This window comes from Panthera onca, chromosome D4 (assembly GCF_046562875.1).
Source record: "Panthera onca isolate mPanOnc1 chromosome D4, mPanOnc1 haplotype 2, whole genome shotgun sequence".
Classification (NCBI taxonomy): Eukaryota; Metazoa; Chordata; class Mammalia; order Carnivora; family Felidae; genus Panthera; species Panthera onca.
This window is the reverse complement of record NC_138351.1, coordinates 51,258,615-51,280,916: the sequence shown is the minus strand read 5'-3', so window position 1 is coordinate 51,280,916 and position 22,302 is coordinate 51,258,615. Positions and strand designations below refer to the sequence as shown.

At 43.6% G+C, this 22,302-nt stretch overlaps 1 protein-coding gene across 8 annotated transcripts in view; it reads left to right on the top strand.

The window, feature by feature from the left end:
• MOB3B (MOB kinase activator 3B) overlaps positions 1-22,302 on the top strand; it is a 203,878-nt gene that overhangs the window by 159,866 nt on the left and 21,710 nt on the right. For 6 of the 8 annotated variants that reach the window (XM_060609600.3, XM_060609596.3, XM_060609594.3 and 3 more), the window contains one exon: positions 7,693-7,895. The exons of 1 other annotated variant lie outside the window; for it this stretch is intronic. In XM_060609600.3, coding sequence (XP_060465583.1) covers positions 7,693-7,895 — 203 coding nt within the window. Of the gene's footprint in view, positions 1-7,692; positions 7,896-15,167; positions 15,359-22,302 lie in introns of those variants that run through there. One more of the 8 variants, XM_060609602.3, reaches the window with a different exon arrangement.

Here is a 22,302-nt window from a genome sequence, read left to right as displayed (position 1 = left end):
CCAATTACTTATGGAACCTGGGATTTTTGAGGAAAGTTCTCTGCTGTCCCTGGAGACAACCTCTTAGCCCTTACTTGCTACATCTCCATAGTCCGGGTCCAACCCAGTGTGATCATGGACCAGAGTCTCCTCCCCAAGCATTGGACATTCTCTTAAAAGATAAAAAACAGGGGCGCTTGGGTAGCTCAGTCGGTTAAGCGTCTGACTTCGGCTCAGGTCGTGATCTCGCGGTCCGTGAGTTCAAGCCCCGCGTCAGGCTCTGTGCTGACTGCTCAGAGCCTGGAGCCTGTTTCAGATTCTGTGTCTCCCTCTCTCTGACCCTCCCCCATTCATGCTCTGTCTCTCTCTGTCTCAAAAATAAATAAACCTTAAAAAAAAAAAAAAAAAGATAGAAAACAGAACAGGAATGTGCTATAGCTAGCACAGAAGCTTTCACCTGGGTCTTGAGTTTGGGACCTTTGTCTTCAATCTGTGGCTCTGTTATCCAAAGCATTTCTGCATTCTCTGAGGGCCTCTTTTCTTTTGCAGCTTCCATAACAGAACAAAAGGGAAAACATAGGCCATTTAGATAGTTTATTTTCTTTCAGGGGTTTTCTAAAAGGAAGGATTGAATGGGGCATCTGCTTAACAGTGCAAGGGAAGGGAGAGGAGGGGGGAGGAAGGAAGAAAATGGATTGAAGCTCAGAAATTACTGGAATTTTTTATTAAATTTTGTTTGGGAGAAAGGAGATTTACTAAGTCCGAGATAAAAGGCAAATCCACATGGGGCCCCAGAGAAATTATTATATTCCATGCTCGATTTAGCTCTCATACTGACTGTGGTTTGGAGATCAGAAAGTTGTGGTTAGGCACATTCATAAACTCTGCAGGACTCTGTCAGATGCTGGTTCCCTGCCGAGCACCACATCTTCCTGAGCAGCAGAGGCAGGGCTGGGGGCTGCCTGTCAGGCCTTCAGGAGAGTCCAGGCCCCCCAGTCTCACCTTACCCTCTGCCTTCATCCCTCCTGTCTGGCTCAGCCTCCTCCTTGGCCTGATCATCCAGCAAACTCCAGTCTTGCTTTGAGTCTAATTGTTGAGCAAATTCCTGAGGGAAGCACATACAAGTGATTGGCTTGGGATTCTGACCTCTGCCCAGGCATTTTGCCTCAGCTCCCTCTGGAATCTGGGCTCAGCCTGGCCCTGTTTTAGGTTCACCAACTTCGTTTCGGTACTGACCCATTTGCAGAGACCCAACTCCATCACATGACCCAAGATCATCCAGGTCCAAGGTTGTGTGTGTGCGTGTGTGTGTATCACCTCTGTAGAGAACACTCTTCTGAACACATCTTCTCATTTGGGGATAACTTCTTAGAGTCTGAAATTCCCCAGCTTGAATCTGAGAGTCCTGGGATGTGGCTCAAGGTGGGGTGGTGAAAGAGATTGCCCTGAGACTCAATCACTGATTGCAAATCATTTAGAGACCTTCTGATCAAAGGTTGTTTTCTTTATCAATTAGTACATATCTGTCTGGGATTATGGTCACATGGCTTATCTGGTTTATAATAAGACTAGTCAAAGTTTAACTCCAAACCCTTCAGACATGCAATCTACTTCAGTTAAGACTACTGGTTAATATTGTCTAGCATTAACTTTCTAATTGAGTACAGTAACTGAAAATTAACTATCAGCACCTGAAAAAATACATTGAAAGGCAAATAAGGGAGGTTTTAATGATAAGAAAAGAGGAGTTTCAGATTTTTTTCTTCCCACCTCCTTGTTGAAATCAAAATGTTCTTATCACAGAGTTCTCCTCCCTTTTCACCAAAGGCAGTGTGAAGCTTCCCATGTCAAGACCTTGTCAAGACCCTGGCAAAACACTGTTGTTCTGCTGTAGGCTTTTTTCCTCCCCCAAATAGGAAATGATAGAGTCACATCTTGACTAAATAAAATCACTGCTCTTTTATGATTCACTTTTGATTGATAAGTATTCCCTACCTAGGTCTGTGCCAGGTACTTTTAAAAGCAGACTCAGAATTTAAAACAATCCCTTTGTTCAGGGAGCTTACAATAATATGAGACATAAATATGAGAAATTTGTAGAAGATAATATAAGGCAGAATGTAACCCAGTGCTTAATTGAGTACTTGCCACTGTGAGTTCTTTGTGAGTTCAGAACTGATGTGTTAATGCCCAAACTGCCCTCATGAAAATAAATATGCAGGAGGAATTTAATCCCAAAGTGTCTTCCAAAGAACTTTGGGTCTATGGGATACTAAAAATAACAGTTCACAAGAGGGTGCTTACTATCTGCAACGCATTAGGCAAAACCTTTTTTATGTGTGTGTGTTTAACCTTCACAACAACCTCATGAGCTACAGACAACATTAACATCCCTGTTTCTTTCTGGATGGGGAAACTGAGGCTTAGAGGGACTAACTTTGCACATGACTACCTTGTGAATAGAAGGTAGAGTGACATAGAAATGAAAGCTGGGGAGTATGATTACAGACTGTGTTTTAAACCAGTAGATATTATGGGGCAGGGGGAGGAGTTTAGAGTAAAATAGGACTTTTTCCTACAGGAATTCTCAGATCCTTTATTTTGCAGAGATACATTGTAAACCTCTATGAAAACAGCATTTAAAATTTCTTTTAATATTTATTTTAAAGAGAGCGTGGGGGAGGGGCAGAGAGAGAGGGAGACACAGAATCCAAAGAGGGCTCCAAGCTCTGAGCTATCAGCACAGAGCCCAACGTGGCGCTCGAATTCATGAACCATGAGATAAGTCAGACATTTAACCAACTGAGCCACCCAGGCACCCCAAAAGCATCATTTTTGCAAATACATTTGATCTCATGATCCTCTTTTTTTAACCAAGGATCTCCCAAGATGAGTGATTTTCAAAACATGGCTTGGGAAATACTAAAGTGAAGGGTGCATAATATCTCACACACACAAGAGAAGCAGAGGGACAGAAGGTTGGATGTGGTCCTGAGCTGGATCAGTGGTGCCACATGTCCACATAGCCCTTTGCCCAGACCCAGCCAGTGTACAGCCCCCTCAGCTGCCAGCCATCATTATAACAAGCCCAGCATCCGTTTGTGATGATTCATTAGCCTTTCATTCTTCCTATTGCTGGACTGTATGCATTTAAAGCAAGCAAACACACATTTTCCAAGCTCCTTCCATTAGCCAGGTACTGAGCTAAGTGCAGGTCATAAAATGGTGATCTGTTCCCTGCTACCATGGAGCCTGCAGTAACAGGATGCAGAAGAAAAGACCTGGGTTTTAGAGCCAAATCATTATCTCCTTTTAGCTATGAGGCTAGGAGCAAATACTTTCACTGAGCTAAGCCTCAGTTAAAAACAAAGCTGCAACAATAATATCACTGCTCAGGATGTCCCTGAGACTAAAGGACTTCACACACATATGTATCAGGCATCACCCAAGGATCCCTTTCCTTTGGCTCCTTGGCCAAGGAGCCCTTTCCTTGGCTCCTTTGGAAATTGGATACGTCTTAGCAGCCCCATGAAGACAAAAACCCTCAGATGGATCACTTTTCATGATCTGGCCCATCTGGGGCCTGTCAAGGAAGGGAGTGGATCAGCAGGGCTGAGTCTTGCCCTATCTTGCTGCCATGAAGCCAGTTACACAGGGTGAGATAGTTGCAGAGTCCACCAAAGGGTTAGACATCCAGTTCTCTACATCAAAAAGGGAGTGGTCTCTTCTACCTCCCACCTTCTGAAGGCTTACTGAAAACACACAGACATACATGCTACACAGACATATGCATACATGTACGTACACACATATAAACACACAGATTCGTACATGTAACACACATACACTCACACATATACACACATACATACATATACGCATGCACACATATATCCACAAGTATACACACATACGTACATATGCACACACACACAAATCTGAACACCTGGAAGGCTGAAGAGAAGAGGGGGAAAGACCTAAAATATTACACAAACTATAGGAGTGGCCCCTGAACCATAGATATTATGGAATGAATTTCCTAACTGCTGTGTAGCTTTCTTACTCTTAATCCCATGCTCTGTGAACTGAAATTTTATCTCTGGTGCAGCAGAGAACTCACTGGGGTTTCTGGGCTCCCTAGAACTCTCAGTCCAGGATTGTCAGCTTCCAGAGTTGGCCTGAGGTGACTGGTACATGCTGAGCACGTCCTGACTTGAACCATTTGCAGCGTTCACTTTTGAAGAATGAATTGCGTGTAAGGGAGGGAATGGTGGAAGGGTCAGATCCAACTAAGCCGCTAGAGTCCCGAGGAATTCAGGTGAGAAATTAAAAAATAGAACTTAGTGTAAAAGTTCCCACTATATACCCATTACAGTACAGATACTAGTACAAGGACACTGCAAAGCAAATGTTTTTATTTAATAATCCAGAAGAGTGAAGTAACCTGCCTATACAGCTAGTAAATTGTAGGGCCAGGACTTTAAAAGTAGACCTTGCAGATTCTCAAAGCAACTCAGCTATTCTCAAGATAATTTCCAGCCATATCCCAAAAGGGAGAGATAGAGGCAAACCAACTTTGAGAACAAAAGCAAGGCCAGAGACCAGGTATGGAATGGAAGGTAGCACTAGGAATTCAGAACTAAGCAGAATAGGAATGGGGGGAATATGGCAAACTGGGGACCATCTAGAGACACCTAGCAATTGCCATGAACATCCTCAGTATGCCCAATAGTTGGCTTTACCTCTGAGTCAGTGTGTGGGGCCTGGGGCTAGTCAAGCAGATGCACTGACACAGCTAAGACTCCCCATGTTCTCTAGCAGCTGGTGAGCCTCCACAGAGACTGGAGGCAGGGATGTGAAAGGTAAACCCACTGGAGGGGGTTCAGGCCACCCAGAAAGGAAGGGCCACAGAGCTGCAGGTGTGTGTTGGAGCCCCAGAGCAGGATCTCAGGTTTTCAGGGTGGTCCTGGGCTTTAGGATTGGACAAACCTGGGTCCAGACCCCTCCTCTACTGAGTGACCTTGGGCAGCTACTTAATTTTCTGAGTCTGTTTTCTCATCTTTGAGATGGAAACAATAATAATAGTACCTGTCTTCAAGTCTTGTTCTGCAAACTTAATCAACTAATCTGTGTAAATCTCTTGGCTCAGTTCCTACAACACAATAAGTGCTCAGTTGATGTTGGCTTTTACTGTTAGTCCCAGATCCCCAGTCCCAAGGCATGGGCAGAGAAAACACATTTCTCCTTGAAGGCAGTAGAGTGTATTAATTAGCCTTCCTCTTATCCCCTTGAATCTGTGGCTGCCAGTGATGTGGACTTCTTTCAAACTTCTCTCTCTCTCTCTCTCCACTCCTTTTCTTTTTTTAAGTCATATTTCTATACCACCAAAGAGTAACCTTTGGATGCCTTGTTTCACTTAGCAGTCGAGCTATACCTCTATCCTTGGTAGAGAGTTATACTCCAAACTTAACCAGATCTTTTGGTGTTTAGAATCAAGCGGTCTTGGTCCAAATCCCAGCCCTGCCACTTTTTAGCTAAATAGCCTGGGGCAAGTCAATCTGTGCTTCAGAGCTTCAGTGTTAGCCATCCATGACATATAGGTAGTAAAGCCTACTTTGCAGAGAGGTTGTAAAGGAAAAATATGTCAGCCATTGGTATTGTCACTGTGTGGGTTACAGGGCTCCCCTTCTCATGGGAACACACTTGGAGGGGATTCCATCATCTCTGGGACTTGAGCTTCTTTGAAGACTCCAGAACCTTCCACAGCCTGGCAGCAGTGCTTTCTGCTGGCCTCTCCTCAGCCTAGAAAACCACCCATAATTTCTGCGAGGGTCTGCCCACCACCTCCTTCCCAGCTGTACCTCACCTCCATCCCTAAATCCCAGCATCTGTTGCCCAGACAGCTGCCACGCTATGCCTGAGTCTCTCCCTGGGTTCATTTGATAGGTCCCACTTTGTTTTTGAAGAAAAGCAGGTAAGAGTGCCAGGCCCCAGGGAGACAGATCTTGCCTCTGCCAGCTGCCAGTCATGTTCTGTCTCTCCCATCGTGTCCTGGGCGTCCCAGGTGATCCCATTACAGAGTATCTCACCAGACAGCTGCCACTGGGACCCTGTGGAGGAACAGAGAACAAAATTCCAGGCTTCCTAGGGACCAGGGCCACGTCCTGAGCACACTCTCCAATTCTGATGAAAGGCTGGTTGCCATGTCTACCTTTTCTTGAGAAAGGTAATATATTCCTTATAACAACAGCGAGGTGCTCCAGACCCTCACTGTAGTGCAGAGAGAAGGGGGCCATTCCCATTTGGTGAGCTCTTACTCTGTTCTAGGCACTGTCGAAGGATTTTACTCATGTTAGCACCCTCCAACGCATGCAAGGAAGGCTTTATTATGATCCTTCTTTTATAGATGAGAAACCAAAATTGCATGAGTACCACTTCTCATTCTTGACAGCCACTGGAAATTTTACCTGTATCGAATCCTCACAACTGTTGCAACTTTTACTTACATATGGCAAAACTGAAGCTCAGAGAGGTTATGTATCTTGCCTATGGTGATACAGATAGAAAAGTTGCAGAGCAGGAAATCAAAGTCTGTTGGACTTACAACAGACTTGTCACCATTTTAGGACAGTGTAAATAACAAGAGTTTGAACAGTGTTTAAGAGGGGGAAAGGAAGTGGGTTTGTGGATCCTGCTGTGTGTTGCTCTGACCAGACAGCAGTAGTGGTCATCAAACAGGAAATCTGGGTGTCTCCTCTGGCCACATAACCCACTCTTACCTTCCACAAGGGGATGAAGTGGTAATAAGTAATGCAAAGTGTCTGTGGAGTTTGCTGCATTTGCCCACCTCAGAAACAGTGAATCTCAGGAGAAATTTGGATCAGAATTTGCACACTGGTAGCCTGTAGGTGAAATTAAGCTAGAAAGATGTCTTGTGTTGACCGTTGGTATTTCTGTAAAACTTTAACTGCTGATGTTTTAAAAATGCAGCAAATTCACATAGCACTCCAAATTTCTGAATTATCTTGAAAACTCAGGAGTTCTCACATGGCCACCCTTGGCGGGAGTTTTGGCACAGCAGCTCCCTCTGAGGAGAAGGTGTTTTCAATTTACTTCAGTGCTCAAGGCCCGGGCCCCATCACGATGTGTCAGGGAGCGCTTGTCTCCTTGGAGCATTCCCCTCCTCCTGCTGGTTTTCTTTATGTTAATGTAAGAGGAAGATGAACTTTCTTGTGCTCTATCAAGTGGGGGAAAAACACAAGAAGGGAGAGCACACATTTGTATGTAAAAATGAATATTTTTATATAAATATAACCAATGTATATGCACACATTATACATACAGATATATACTGATATATGATAGATATATACAGATAGCTATAGATATAGATATATAGATATATACAGATATATACAGATATAGACACACATACACACCCATACATTTAGGTAAAGAAACCAACCTGGCCCTTTTCGTTCATTTTTTGGTCTCTTCCTGGTCATTGTTGGCATTTAAATACAACAGCATTTCAGCCACTTTTTTTAGGCAGGATCCGACACAGCCACCCGCAGAGAGCAGGCATCTGTAGGCTGGCCAGGGAGCTCAGGTCCAGGATGCTCTCCAGCCTCACACATGTGCTCCTGGGCTATGAGAGCTTTCCCATCATGGCTTTGTTCTCCTTTTTTTTTTTCTTTTTTTTAACTTCTCTAGGTGTTCCCTTCCCAAAGAACTTCCTTCAGATCTGCAAGAAGATCCTGTGCCGCCTTTTCCGAGTCTTTGTCCACGTCTACATCCACCACTTTGACCGGGTCATTGTGATGGGCGCGGAGGCCCATGTCAACACCTGCTACAAGCACTTCTATTACTTCGTCACAGAGATGAACCTCATAGACCGCAAGGAGCTAGAGCCTTTGGTAAGTGTCACCATGCTACTTCTAGGAGCTCAGCCTTTTGTCCCAGCACACTGACAAACCCATGCAAAATGCTCATTCATGATGAGCCGTCAGCCAGAGGCCTACAGCATTAGACAGGAGTTAGAGGTCAGCTTCAGGAGCAGGAGATGCCAAGATGTCCACAGCACCCAGTGTAGTAAACCACATAGTGGTTTGTAGTGGGATTATACTGGCAGAATGTAGTAGGATTGTAGTAGTTTGGGCTCGAGGGAGTAGCTTTAATTCTCAGCTCCCAAACCAGCCACCTATCTACTTACTCCCTTAAATGAGCATCTTTGATCTCTCATGTTATCCATTATACCTCCATTCAAAGATAACCAGAAACATTCCTTTAATCAGTGAACACATATTTAGCACCTACTGTTTGCTGCTAGGCATGCCAAGTCAAGCAAAACTACCTGCGAGTAGCTTTGACTCCAGAGAGTGAGACGGAAGTAAGCGCTTTGACTCCAAAGAGTAAGACAGAAAAGTAAGCACTTTGACTCCAGAGTTAGAGACAGAACTAAGCGCTTTGACTCCAGAGACAGAGACAGAAGTCAGCGCTTTGACTGCAGAGTCAGAGACAGAAGTCAGTGCTTGGACACCAAAGACAGAGATAGAACTAAGTGCTTTGACTCCAGAGATAGAGACAGAAGTCAGTGCTTGGACTCCAGAGACAGAGACAGAAGTCAGTGCTTGGATGCCAGAGATAGAGACAGAAGTAAGCACTTTGACTCCAGAGACAGAGACAGAAGTAAGCCCTTGGACTCCAGAAATGGCGACAGAAGTAAGCTCCAGATGAGAAGACGGTGTCTGAAGGGCTTTGCTTTTCGTACTGAATCTCCTGTGATGCATTTTAATGGGATATATTAAAATCCAGAACATCTGACTTAAGAAACTTAACAGTTATTGTTTAGGTGAATGGGAATTCCTTGTGTTTTCTTCATAAGGTGTTTTTATAGTTGGACTCAGTCTGTGCTTTAGAAGTCAAGGACCCTTGAAATCCTCAACATCTTTTGTAACACGTAGTATCTTAATGTGGATGCCCTCATCGCAGCTATTTCTAGTTGGCTCTACTGAGTACTTATCCCGTATAATACAGAGCTTTATACTAAAATCACACTTTCTTCTTAAAACATTAAAAATGGCAGTTTTGCAACTAACTTTCTTCCAAGTCCATTTGAATAATGACCAACACAGGGCCCAGACTATGGTCTTTTGCTAGTCCATCTTCCTTTCTCTTTATGTACATGTTTTTTAAGTATAGGTTTTGTTGTTATTTATGTATGGTGAGGCCAACAGATCAGGAAACAACTGCCATTGGAAAGATAGAGTGTTACACTCACAGATCGAAGGCAAGGGGCACACACCATGTCAAGGTGGGGGGCAGGGCAAGGCACGGTGGGGGAGCCACCAGGGTTGGTTAGAGGCAGGGGAAACAGAGAAAATGGGGACAAAAGCCTTTATTGGGGTTTCTCTGGGAAAGAACAGGTGAGCCAAGCTAAGCAAGATTAGAATTGACTAATCTGAATAATTTCAGGAGGCCCTGGGGATTAGGGGCTGCCTTAGTTGTGTGGTACCTGGATCTGGGGTGATTTGTGGAAGGCATTAGTAGCCCTAAGGGTGAGAGGCATAGGGGAGGTGGTTGGGGCTGTGGGCTCTGGATTGATTGGTTTGTATTGGTTGGGGAGTAAACAGCTGGAGGGTGAGTTGTTTACTACATATAGGAATTGGCTAGCCCTGGGAGGGGCAGTCCCTCCGGGGTCAACAAGGCTCTGTTGTTAAAGAATCAAAAATACAAAGAGAGAGAGAGAGAGAGAGAGAGAGAGATGTTTAATATGGTACAGTATCTGTATCTGGAAAAGAAATTGATATATCACATTTAGAGTTTCTCAACTTGAAATCTATTATCATGCTATGAAAGTACATGGGGAAAAAATATTTTTGTTTGCATCACTGGGAGTTCTGGAAAAAAACAGGACTTTCTGGACACAAATAAGATATATCGTTGGCTACAGAAGTGCTCATCTTCTTCATTTTCTTTTACAACAGTTTTCTAGAAAGTTCTTGGGGGCAGGAACTAGGTTGTCTCTGAATTCAGTTGGGCAAGTAGTGTGGAAAGAAGCTGAAATGCTTCACGATTGAACTTCTCCTACTTTGTCCTTTAAGGCAGCTGTGGGTAAACAGTACAAGAAGAAAAGGTGTGCAAACAGCTCAAGGGAGTTAAAAGGCTGGAAAGAGTTGACAAAGCTAATTTAGAAAATGTCAAGGACAAAGGAAAGAGGGACTCCAGGCCACGGAAACCAAGAGGGTGGAGAAACCGTCAGGGGAAATACCTTCCCCCAAAGGTCCACCAGAAGGAAGAGTCTCCCCAAAGCACTCACTGTGTCAGTTTCACTGCCTCAAAGGAACAGAAACAGCTGGATAGAAGCAACAGTTTCTTCTTTACATACAAAAGCATAAAGGCCGTTGTAAGACTAAGCTGAGCTCCAGCCAGCCTTTCTTAGCCATCAAAAAACTATCAGTCATTTTCAGTAACTGAGGAAGAGCCCCAGGGATTCTAACACCTGGCAGTACTAGGAGCTGACTGAAGTGAGAGTCACAGAAAGGCTCTGAACAGCTCAGTGTTCCAGACGAGAGCTTCTTTGGAGGCATAGGGAAGACTGACTCAAGGTTAGCCAGGAATTGTTAACAGTGGAACTGAGGAAGAAGGGTTATCAGTTTTTCCCCTAGAACCTTTTATTTCTTTAAATCTTGCTTGAAACAGAATCCTTCCTACCTTTATGCTTTCTTAATTATAATTGCAGGGTAATTAACTTTAATGCTTTTACATATTAACAAATGTTTTTCATGCCTAATTGTCTGAAATTATGTGTTCATTTTACACAAACCAAAGCCTATAAAGTTAACAGAAAAAGATACTGAGAACGTTTCTAAGGACAGTAATTATAGGGGCACCTGGGTGGGTCAGTGGGTTGAGCGTCTGACTCTTGAATTCTGGGTCATGGAATTGAGCTCTGCATCAGGCTCTGCACTGACAGCACGGAGCCTGCTTAAGATAGTCTCTCTCTCTCTCTCTCTCTCTCTCTCTCTCCCTCTCTCCCTCTCTCCCAATCCCTCTCTCTCCTTCCCTCCCTCCTTCTGCCCCCCCCCCACTCCCATGATCTCTGTCTCAAAATAAGTAAATAAACTTTAAAAAAATAATTATAATTATATGATATCGGGCTCTGGATACTTAGCATAGTCCAGTATCCACTAAGAATACTGTACTCTTGGACTGTTTTTACTGATAGGAACACTTTCAGTAGTTGATAATGCTAGAACACCTAACTTCTAAGTTGACTGTAGCAATGAACATATTAAAATCAGTCATAGTATGTCAGATGAACACATTTTTATTTAATTTGCATATATCAGGTACCCTGTATGTGCAACACAAGTTACTCAGATGTTCATAAGAAGGGTATGCTTTGAAGAACTTATAGCTACAAACTAAAAAATGTAAAATAATGACACACTCATCTTCAGCCCTTGCAAAATGATAAGCAAGTCAGGCATTTTGGCTTCACATTCTAGTGTGCATTCTTTAGGATCTAATGCAGCAAAAGGCCAGAAGGGCAACATTTGAGCAGCCAGCTTCCTTTAGAACACGAGCATTCTGAGTTCCCACATCTCCAGTGGGATATTTCCGATATCATGCCTTGGGATTGCATGAGTGTAGAACTCAGAGACCCCACCTCAGGTTCCTCTCTGCCATGCGTCCACCATGGACAGCTGTACTCGTCTGTTCCCAGAGACTACCCTGTAGCTTTCATCTGATGTTTACGGAGTGTCCAGCACCCCACAGGGGAGGAGATTCAACTTCAGTGCCTAACACCAGACTCAGTCTCTCTGGGTTCAAACTCTTCATTTACTAACTTGCAATCTTCAGCAAGTAGTTGATTTCTCAAAGCCTCATTTTCCTCACTCCTAGAATGGGTATAATAATTGAATTGTTGTAGACATTAAATGGATTAGTCGCATGGTAAGGGCTTAAGGAATGTTGGCTGTTAAATGAGATAATGAATATAAAGTCCCTGGCATATAGTGAGCAAGGATACCCCATTTCTCCCTTCCCAGCTCCCATGGCCTTTTGCCATCTTAGTGATCCCCTAGGTATCCTTGTAACAGATGCAGTTTATCATCTTTGTATTGGTGTCTCCCATAGAATGGTCAACTCTTTGAGAATTGGGGGTCTACAGGATATATGCTCGCATGCCTCTATTGCCAAGTACACACCAAGTACATAATATGTTTTGAATTAGGAAGAGTACTTTGAGGGTGTTGCACCTCCATCCACAGAGATTGTATACCAATCATTCCTCCCTTGGTGCCACCTTTATCTCAGAACATGCCAGCAGACTTCCACTTCTTCATTGTTGGAAATAAAGCTTCATCCTGTTGGATTAGCAATAGAACTTAAAAGCAAAATTAGGCACAGAGCAGTGAAAGGATGTATCATCAGTCTTAGTATCATTTATACCCCAACTTTCAGTTAGTTTTCTGTTTTAAATTCCAGCTAGGTCACCTGGGCAGCGTTGAATGCTCTCATACTACTGCGTCCAGGTGACTAACCCTCCCAGATTTGGCACTAAAAGTCTCATGTCCTGGGAAAACTCTCAATCCCTGGCAAACTGGGACGGTTGGTGACCCTCTCTGGCCTCAGAGTGGGAGTGAAATTTGGAATTCAGAAGCTGGGAAGAGGTCACTCTGGCCAGCCCAGTGAGGAAGGCCAGTGTGTGCATCCCCCCACAGGGCTTGCCTCATGGCTCCCATTGGGACCTGCTGGTCAGCGGCAGCCTGGGAACCCATTGCATCTGGTCTCCAACAGGGAGAGGGAGGCGAACAGAGACACAGACTTGACAGATGAGCCATTTCTCATGTAAATGCAACAGCTGAAGAAGACTTGAACTCAAGCAAGTTCACAGTTGGAGGAAACGAGCCCAAATGATGCTGGTAATTAGAAAATGGGCCAGTCCCTGATTGAATAAGCAGGCTGCTGTGGGCCCCTGGCAGCCGGGGAGTCAGCTGACAGAATTGAGCTGATCAGAATTATCATTAGCAAGCACAAATAACCAGCAGTGTTTTGTGGGCCTTTCACTAAAAACAAAAGCAGACTCCGAAAGCGCTGTTAGCATTGCAGTAGCTGGTGAATAAAAAGCTGATTAGGGAGGAGGAGGAAGGTTGTGGAGGTGGGGAGGAAGGAGGGTGCTTGCTCACCCTCGTGCACCTGCTGACCCCTGGGTGATCTTGGTCCAGGGCCTTCTCCATCTCCCTCTAGGGTTTCATTTCCTTATTTCTAACAATGAAGGTGATTGTTAAGAACCTACCTTGCACAGGTGCAGCTGTGAGGCCAAATACTGTCACAAGGCTGTTCTTTTACCTTATGGCAGGGCACTTGGGCCATAGAAGCTCTTAAATTAAATCAGTGTTTCTTAATAGGGGTCCATATGCCAGCGCATCAGAATCTTCTGGAGGTTATGTTTTAAAATGCACATACCTGGGCCTTGCCACAGATACAGCAAATCAGAATTATTGAGCTCAGGGCCTACTACCAAGCTCCCTCGGTCTGCATCTCAGACTTTACTGTGCATGTGAATCACATGGGCATGCTGCCAAACTGTAGATTCCAATTCAGTACACCTGGAAGGGGACTTGAACGTGCACATTGTGCTCCCAGGTGATGTCCGTGCTGTTGGTTCCCAGACCACACTCTGGCGGCAAGGCTGTGCATGACAATTACTCTCAGATGTGAGATTTACTATTTTTAGCACTCCGGGTCTTCTCTAGGATTGGAGGTTAGCTCAATGAGGTGGGAAAGTAAAGCAAAGAAGAAAAATCTAAGGATCAGTATTGGCCAAGAATATTCCTCAAAATGTCAGTCCTGTAATGAAGAAGTCATGGGAATAAAAGGCATGGCATAGGGAATATACTCAATGACACTGTAATAGCTCTGTATGGTGACAGATGGTGAGTGAGCATAGCATAACAAAGAAGCATGGCAATCCCTATGTTGTATACCTGAGATAATGTGACATTGTGTGCCAACTATATTTTAAAAAAAAGTTGATCTTGAGTAATGCTCAGTGAAAACAGACTTCTTTCCTTTGATCAAGTAAGTTTACAAAATGCTATATCATCTCCAGCCCTGAAGACCCACAATGTAGAATTGCAGATTAAAGACCTTGAGACGTCCTGCAGTGAAGAAGCTGGTTCAGTTTTGTGTAACCCACTCAGTTTAACTACATTTGACTCCCGCAAAATTTTTTTCATTTGTTATCACTCGTTAACATAAAGATCATGGTCCACGCAGCAAACTTTGGGTAATACTGTTCCATCTTTATGGTATGTCTCTAGATTTTGAGGTTTCCCTCCCTGCCTCCACCTGGGCCCCTACCACACCCACCACTGCTGCATGGGGTGAGGAAGGAGAGAAGATGGAAAGAGGAAGATGAGAAGGAAATGAAACTCATCCTAGGGGAGGGCTTCAGAGAAAGAAAATAAGCCCAGCCCTGTTCATTCTCACCCCTCAGTCCTTCTGCATCATTGTATCACACCTGCCATTGAGTTCTTAGTATGTACAAGGCACACAAGCATTTTCAAGAAATAGACAGTAGCTCCATTTCTTGAATTCCAGATATTCCATTAAGTTCTTTACGTAATTATTTTATCTACTTCTCACACTTGTTACCTTTACTTCAGACAAGTGTGGTCATCTGTTTCTCCATATCTAAACTACATTCCTCTCCGTCTCTCACTGCCATTACTACCATTTTGTCACACTAAGTCTCCCACTCCTCCTCCAGTTGGCTAATTATTGAGGTCCTTGCACCTAGTGATTTTAGGCTTTAGCTCCAAAACCACCCATTTAACAATGGATAATTTAGGACCAGGGCACTTTGGAGACCAAAGATTTGGAAAGCCTTATTCTATAAGTCCTCGCCACAACCCATGTAGGCCCAAGCATATGCTGACCTTATATTCCCCTAAGGGGTGGCCAGATCATGCCTAAACTCCCCTTGGAGATGCCTGGGTGAGTGCGGTAGCCAAGGTTGGCCTGTCATGGCAAGATGAGATCAGGTCTGTAAAAAGAAGCAGAACCTCTCACATGAGCCAGAGCTGCTCCCCAAAAGAGCCATTGTGGGCTTTTGAAAGGAACTTTTCTTTGGAAACGTCATCTCTGCAAAGTCCTCTGTGGTGTTTCTTGTCATGCAGTTTCCTTGACTTGCGGCCAAATGGCTTGGACATGGGCACAGGCGTTGAAGAAGAAAGAGAGAGCTTCAGCCTGTGAGTCTGGCAGTTCGGCCTTCCCTACAATGATGCTTCCACTATTAATGCTACGCCAGTAGTTGTCCGCCCCTGAGCAAGGCATGTGATCTCTGTGGGCCTCAGTTTTCCCAGATGTAAAAGACACCGTATCAAGAGTCTCCCCCAGCTTGAGTACAGTGATTATGATCTTTGACATGGCATGTCCCAGCCTTGTCATCTTTGGTCCAGGCTGGCATCTTCTTGCTTAGTGGGGCGTTCATGAGTTAAAGCCCATCATGCCAGCAGAGGGGGGTACACCCGGCCCAAAGAACAGCTGGAGTTTGCATTCCTGAGACTTTGTCATTTTAGATGGCATGCTGTGTGTATGTGTGTGTGTCCATTGTGGCATCAGCTGGTGGTGGTAGTACAGGGCAACCTTAATGCCCAGAGCTGAGTGGATGTGCCAGGCTGAGAACATTTTAAGAGCCTTGGCAAACATACTGTAAAGTGGCAGTTTGAAAAACAGCAAAGAAATGTGGGACTAATTTCAATGAACTACATTGTACTGAGTTACTGGGAATGTGGCAAAATCAGCTACATGTCTTTGTCAGTTCTATTTATTCATCCTTTGCTGATATCCAGAGAGTTTTGCTTCTGGTCTGTGGGCTGATGACTGGTTTTAGTTTTTTGGGTTTTTCTTTTTTTTTTTTTTTTTCTTTTTTTCTTTTTTTGGTTGGGTCAGGGGAGATGTGCTCTGGTTTATTTCAGGGCCTAAAATGTGATCAATTATAGCTGAAGATGATGCCCATGGGAAAATTGTCAGCATGTAATACTGAGTAATAAAAACAAGATTCAAAATGTATTGGAAGATCACTCTAATCCTATATCTATTAGTATGTCCTTTAGAAGCATCTAATCATAGATGAGGAAGGAAATATGGCAAAAAGTGTCCAGGGTAGTTCTCTCTTGGTGGAAATATGGGTAATGCTTCATATATATATATGTGTGTGTGGATTATATATATATATATATATATATATATATATATATATATATATGGATTATATATAGATAATTATTTGGTCTTTTCAAGTTTTCTATCACAAACATGTATCACTTTTATGAGAAGCAGAAAAATCAAATCTTTTGCTTTCAAAGGCCTTACCAACAAAGACCAAAGCTGCATATGGTGGCCTGTGTGCCCAGGACCAGGGGTTCTGAATGTCCTCTCTGCTCTCTCTGGCCATACCCTCTGCTCCCCCCTCACAGAACTGCCATGACAGTGATGCTTGAAGGAGCAAGCTGGTGATGGTGCAGGTCACTTTGTGATTATGGTTGAAGGTGGACTACATACAGTCTCCTTGAACTAAACAATTAAGCTTTCCCTGGAGATGGAGTGGTCCCTCCTGGAGTAGGGAGTTAAGCATCTTTGTAAACATTGAGGTAATGTTTATCTTTACACTATGTACACATTTTCCTTTTGAAGCCCCAGTTTGAAGGGGAAAGATCTCGGTGAATCTAAAGCACATGGTGAAGGCTGCAGATATACCCACATATAACACGCCTGCGGTGAAGGCTGCAGATATACTCACATATAACACGCCCAGCCCTGCGGGCACCTCATGGCACAGGGTTCTGTGATCTTGATGAAAGGTTTTGGTTGGAGTTTTCTCCATCCAGATTCCTCTACTCAACTAGATCTGAAAAGACTTTTGAGGTTTTTTTTTTTAATTTCAAGTTTTAAGAGAACAAAAGCGGGGGGCACCTGGGTGGCTCAGTCAGTTGAGTGTCCAACGTCAGCTCAGGTCATGATCTCACAGTTCCTGAGTTTGAGCCCCACAACGGGTTCTCTGCTGTCAGTGCAGGGCCCACTTGAGATCCTCTGTCTCCCTCTCTCTGCACCTTCCCTGCTTGCTCTCTCTCCAAAATAAAATAAAAATAAACAAAAATAAAAGATAACAAAAGGGATTCATTGAAAAGAGATTAATCTAGACCATGGAATGGTCTATATGCACGTTATTAAACTTAAGCATATGTGTATGTACAATAACTACAAATAATTTTTAGCTGAAATTATCATGTGGACTTAGAGTTAATTCCAAACCCTTCTTACTAAAATATTAGCAAAGCCTAGAATCAGAAGTAACTAGGGAAGTAACTAAATAACTAAGACCACCCTGGTCTCAATCAGACTCTTGTATTATCTTCCCCCACCCCCCTCAGACAGGACCATTCTCTTCTCCTATCCCCAGGAACCCATGCCCCATCTTGTTTTACACCACCCTGTATCTCTGGTATGATTCTTTTTTATGGAAGTTGATATTCCAATCACAATGAATTAGTCTTAAAATGCTATTAGTATATTTCCAGGGGTACCTGGCTGGCTTAGTTAGTAGAGCATACAACTCTTGATCTCTGATGAGTTTGAACCCCATGTTGGGCATAGAGATTACTAAAAAGTTTTTAAATATATGTATTTCCATAGCTGTTGTTATTCCTGTTCCAGTTTTCCATTACATACTTCTGTGTCATGCTTACATATCAGATTATCTTCCAGTTCTGTAAGTATGCCCACTACAGCAGCCTAAGAATGCCTAGGCTTACAGAGCACACACTGGCTCATCTCTTTACCTTGGCTGAGTAGGCATGGTTACAGACTGCCTCTGAGTTTTAATGGAAGAGAGTCATTTCTAGACCATTCAGTAAACACTTATTACCTGCTGAATATGTGCTGAAAATCAGGGTCCCTGCTTTGAAGGGTTCACTGGAAGATTCCCTCCTACTCTGTCATTAGTGTAACATATCCCAAAGTATTCTTCCCCAAATCTGCTAGTTCTAAGGGATGTCAGAAGGTGTTATGTGAAAGGGAGTTCCATGGTCACATAACTTGGGAAACAGTGAGTTAATAAAGCTGTTCTGGGGCGGGGAGCACCTGGGTAGCTCAGTCGGTTGAGCGTCCGACTTCGGCTCAGGTCATGGTCTCATGGTTCGTGGGTTCGAGCCCCACGTCAGCTCTGTGCTAACAAACAGCTCAGAGCCTGAAGCCTGCTTCAGATTCTGTGTCTCCCTCTCTCTCTCTCTCTCTCTCTCTCTCTCTCTCCACCTCTCCTGCTCATGCTCTCTGTGTGTCTCTCAAGAATAAATAAATGTGAAAGGAAGGAAGGAAGCTAGCTAGCTAGCTGTTCTGGGGTCCTTAATACCCTAACATGAATCCTAACCTTCCAGCTAAAGCACACAATGTACAGATTTATTTGATCAGGGAATCCTCTTGCTACAGAGAGTTTTGTGTTTCTAAAGCTTTGAGATACCCTTTGGGAAATACTAACTACTCAGTCTTCTGTAATCTACTTTCTGTATTATGAGCTCAGTTCTCTTCTGGCTGCTGAGTGTCTGTTAATAGACATTTTTTGAAAAACTATATCGCAGACACTGTGCTGAGTACCAGTCATATAAGATGCATCTCCATTTTAAAGAATGATTTTATTTTTCTAAAGTTTATTTTTTTGAGAGAGAGAGTGTCAAGGGGAGGGGGAATGGGGCAGAGAGAGAGAACAAGAGAGGGAATCCCAAGCAGGCTCCACACTGTCAGCATAGAGCCTGACTCAGGGCTTGATCTCACAAACGGTGAGATCATGACCTGAGCTGAAATCAGGAGTCAGATGCTTAACTGACTGAGCCACCCAGGGGCCCCAAGAAACTCATGCTTTTAAAGAATCCTACCCTTTAATCCATTACTTAGAGCCGTACCATACAATACAGAAGCCACTAACTACTTGTGGCTACTAAAAGTTAAATTAATTAAAATTGAACTAAAATGAAAATTAGTTTCTTAATCTTACTAGCCACGTTTCAAGTGCTCAAAAGCCACATGTGTCTAGTGGCTATTGTATAGTGCAGATAGTAAATCTTTCCATCATCATGGAACATTCTGTTGGACACCGCTGAGGTAGAGGGTTTATCTTCAAGAATTCCTTCCTACAATACACTGTTAATACCCTGTCCCACCACCAGTGGCTGCCAAATATGTTTAAAATTGTCCCTAGGTTGCCTCAGTAAGACATTGGCATTTAGCTCCTTGCATGGTCTGTCTCTTTTTGCTACGCCACTCCTCTCCTACCTAGTTTACAGATGAAAGATAGATAAAACTCGAAATCATATGTTTAGTGTTTCTCCCTCGGTGCAATGTCAGATCCTCCACCTCAGAGAGCAGCTCCATACCTCGGGACTGCTGTTGGTCTCTGGGGCACCAAATCATAATTATACTTCATTGTGTCTGCGGTATTGGAAATTGCTACAGAATGTCAGTCACAGTAGGAATTAATTCATCTCCATGAGCGTTTATATGAAGATGTGAATAGTCAGTATGGCTTGATGCCCATAGATAAGCCTGCCAAATTTTGGCTGCTCTGTGTGGTCTAGACTAGTTCAAATTTCCCAGCCAGATAAGACTAGATTCTTTGGCTCCAAAAGATGTCAAATGAGTATTGGTATTTGAATGCGGGAAGGTTTTATTTATTGAAATATAACAGTATGTCTTCTCTCACCACCCACCTGCTCCATCCACCCCATAAAAGCATGAGGATAAGAGTATGGCAGTCCCTATCCTAGGGGCTTGTGTGGTCTTAGGAACACCTCTTCCCATGAAATAATTTTATGCATAAAGTTCAGATATATATAGGCCACCAACAAAGCCAGTTAGGCCATAGTGTAGTACTATAACATACTATGAATCAATATTAGTTCCATGATGTTAGTGGTAACAGATTCCTATGACATTGTGAATGTGAGTGTACCTGGACCAATAAATAAAAAATAAATGCATACAGGTAGGTCTGGATTGAAAAAAAAAAGAGAGAAATACAGACTACTCGAAAGGGAACTTCCTAGAGTTCCTTGAACGGGCCTTGGCTTCTCACCACCAGGCCAGAGATCCATGTGAGCCCTTGATCACCATGTCCTATTGAGTCCTGATCAAGAGTTTGCAGTTTAAAGCTGCAGTTTTATTGTCCCTTCCTCAGAGGGATCTCCCCTCATGCTATACCACATTGGGTCCGTGCTAACTGCTCGCTGAGCCCAAAGAGGGCAAACAAGATGGAAGCCACCATATTGTTAAGGACTAGTATCAGAAGTGATAAACGACCCCCCTTCCACCATTTTCTTTTCCTTAGAAGTGAGTCATTCAGTCCAGCCCACACTTAAGGGGAGGGCAATTAAGCTCTATTTATTGAAGAGAGAAATATCAAAGAATTTTCTAGTATGTTTTTATTTTATTTTAATATTCTTTTGAGAGAAAGAGAACGAGAGACAGAGCGCACACGCATGTGTATGCAAGGGGCAGAAGGAGAGAGAGGATCTTAAGCAGGCTCCACGACCTGAGCCCAAATAGAGAATCAAACGTTCACCCAAATGAGCCACCCAGGCGCCTCCTCTAATATATTTTTAAACCAGAGACCAAATTTACTTCACAGGTGATGTTTGCCTTTGGTCCATGCATTGCCCTTTCTTCTTTCATTCCCCACGTCCTGCAGCTCAGGTCTGCTGCCTCCCCCAGTGCGCTCGTTCCTCCAGAAACCACCTGCTTCAGTGAAAACACTTGTTACCTCAGAGTGGTAGCAAACTCCTCCCCTTCCTAGCCAAGCTCCTTATATAAGACAGTCAAGCCTGTTGTGTCAGTAATCGCCTTCCGTCACTCCAGAAACTTGCCCTTGAAGTAGTGCCCTGCAGCCCTGTGCGCTTGCCTTTGAAACAGAAGAAACAGCAAGTAGTATAATTCATGTTACAGACAGATCTCAAAAACATTGTGCTGAGCAAAAGAAAACAGACATAAAAAGTACATACTGTTTGATCCCATTTGTATCAAATTCTAAAGCAGTCTAAACTAAGTCACGGTGTTAGAAAGCAGGTTGGTCATTGTCTGGCACCAAGGGTGTGGGTAGGGGCTTGACTGCAAAGGGGCAAGAGGGAGGTTTCAGAGGTAATAGAAATGTTCCATATCTTAATGTGGTGGTTACCTGGGAGCATATCCATATCAAAATTCATCAAACTGTACGTTTAAATAGAAGCACTTTAGAAGACCACGTCTACCTCGATACACTTTATTTTTAAAGTTTGCTTGGTGAATGCATTCAATTTATTTTTTAAACAACGTCAGGATTCACCAAAACAGTGTTTTGACAGGTCTTTGTTGAAAACTTTTGTCTCCCTGCTGCCTGGGTGGTTAACAAGACAAACTGAAAGGAAAAGTAGCAACTTATCCCTAAGGGCCAATTAGAATATAGTTATAAGAACAGAAGTAATTCCTGTCACAGAGACAGTAGCTCTCCCTTCCCTCTGGCAACCAGTTAAGAATGGTTGTTTCCATAATTTGGCTATTGTTGAAAGCACTGCTATAAACACAGGGGTACATGTGTCCCTGTGCATCAGCACTCCTTTATCCCTTGGGTAAATTCCTAGCAGGCTATTGCTGGGTCGTAGGGTAGTTAATTCTTTGAGGAACCTCCACACTGTTTTCCAGAGCGGCTGCACCAGTCTGCATTCCTGTAAACTGTTGTGCTGTATATCACCTGGGGAGGTTTCAGAAGGCTTTTCGGTTCTCAGTCTCCATCCCAGGCCTATTAAATTAGAATCTCCAAGGGTGGGGCTCGAGCAAAGTAAAGCTCTCTAGATGGCTCTCATGTGCCACCAGGTGAGCCCCAGGGAGATGGAGTATGGTGCTTCTCAGACTTTTGCCACACAAGAACACCTGGGAGCTTGTGGAGGATATATACATGGGTTCTACTACTGGAAATTTTGATTCAGTAGTTCCAGAATAGGACTCATGAAATCTTCATCTTTAATAAAGCTTCCAAGTAATTTTGATGCAGGTGGGCCAGGCATCACACTTTGAAACTAATACCATCAAGGAGCACCTGGGTAGCTCAGTCGGTTAAGCTTCAGACTTGGCTCAGGTCATGATCTAATGGTGTGTGAGTTCAAGCCCCATGTGGGGCTCAAGCTTGACAGCTCAGAGCCTGAAACCTGCTTCAAATTCTGTGTCTCCCTCTCTCTCTGCCCCTGCCCTGCTCATGCTTTGTCTCTCTCACTCTCTCAATCATAAAAAAAG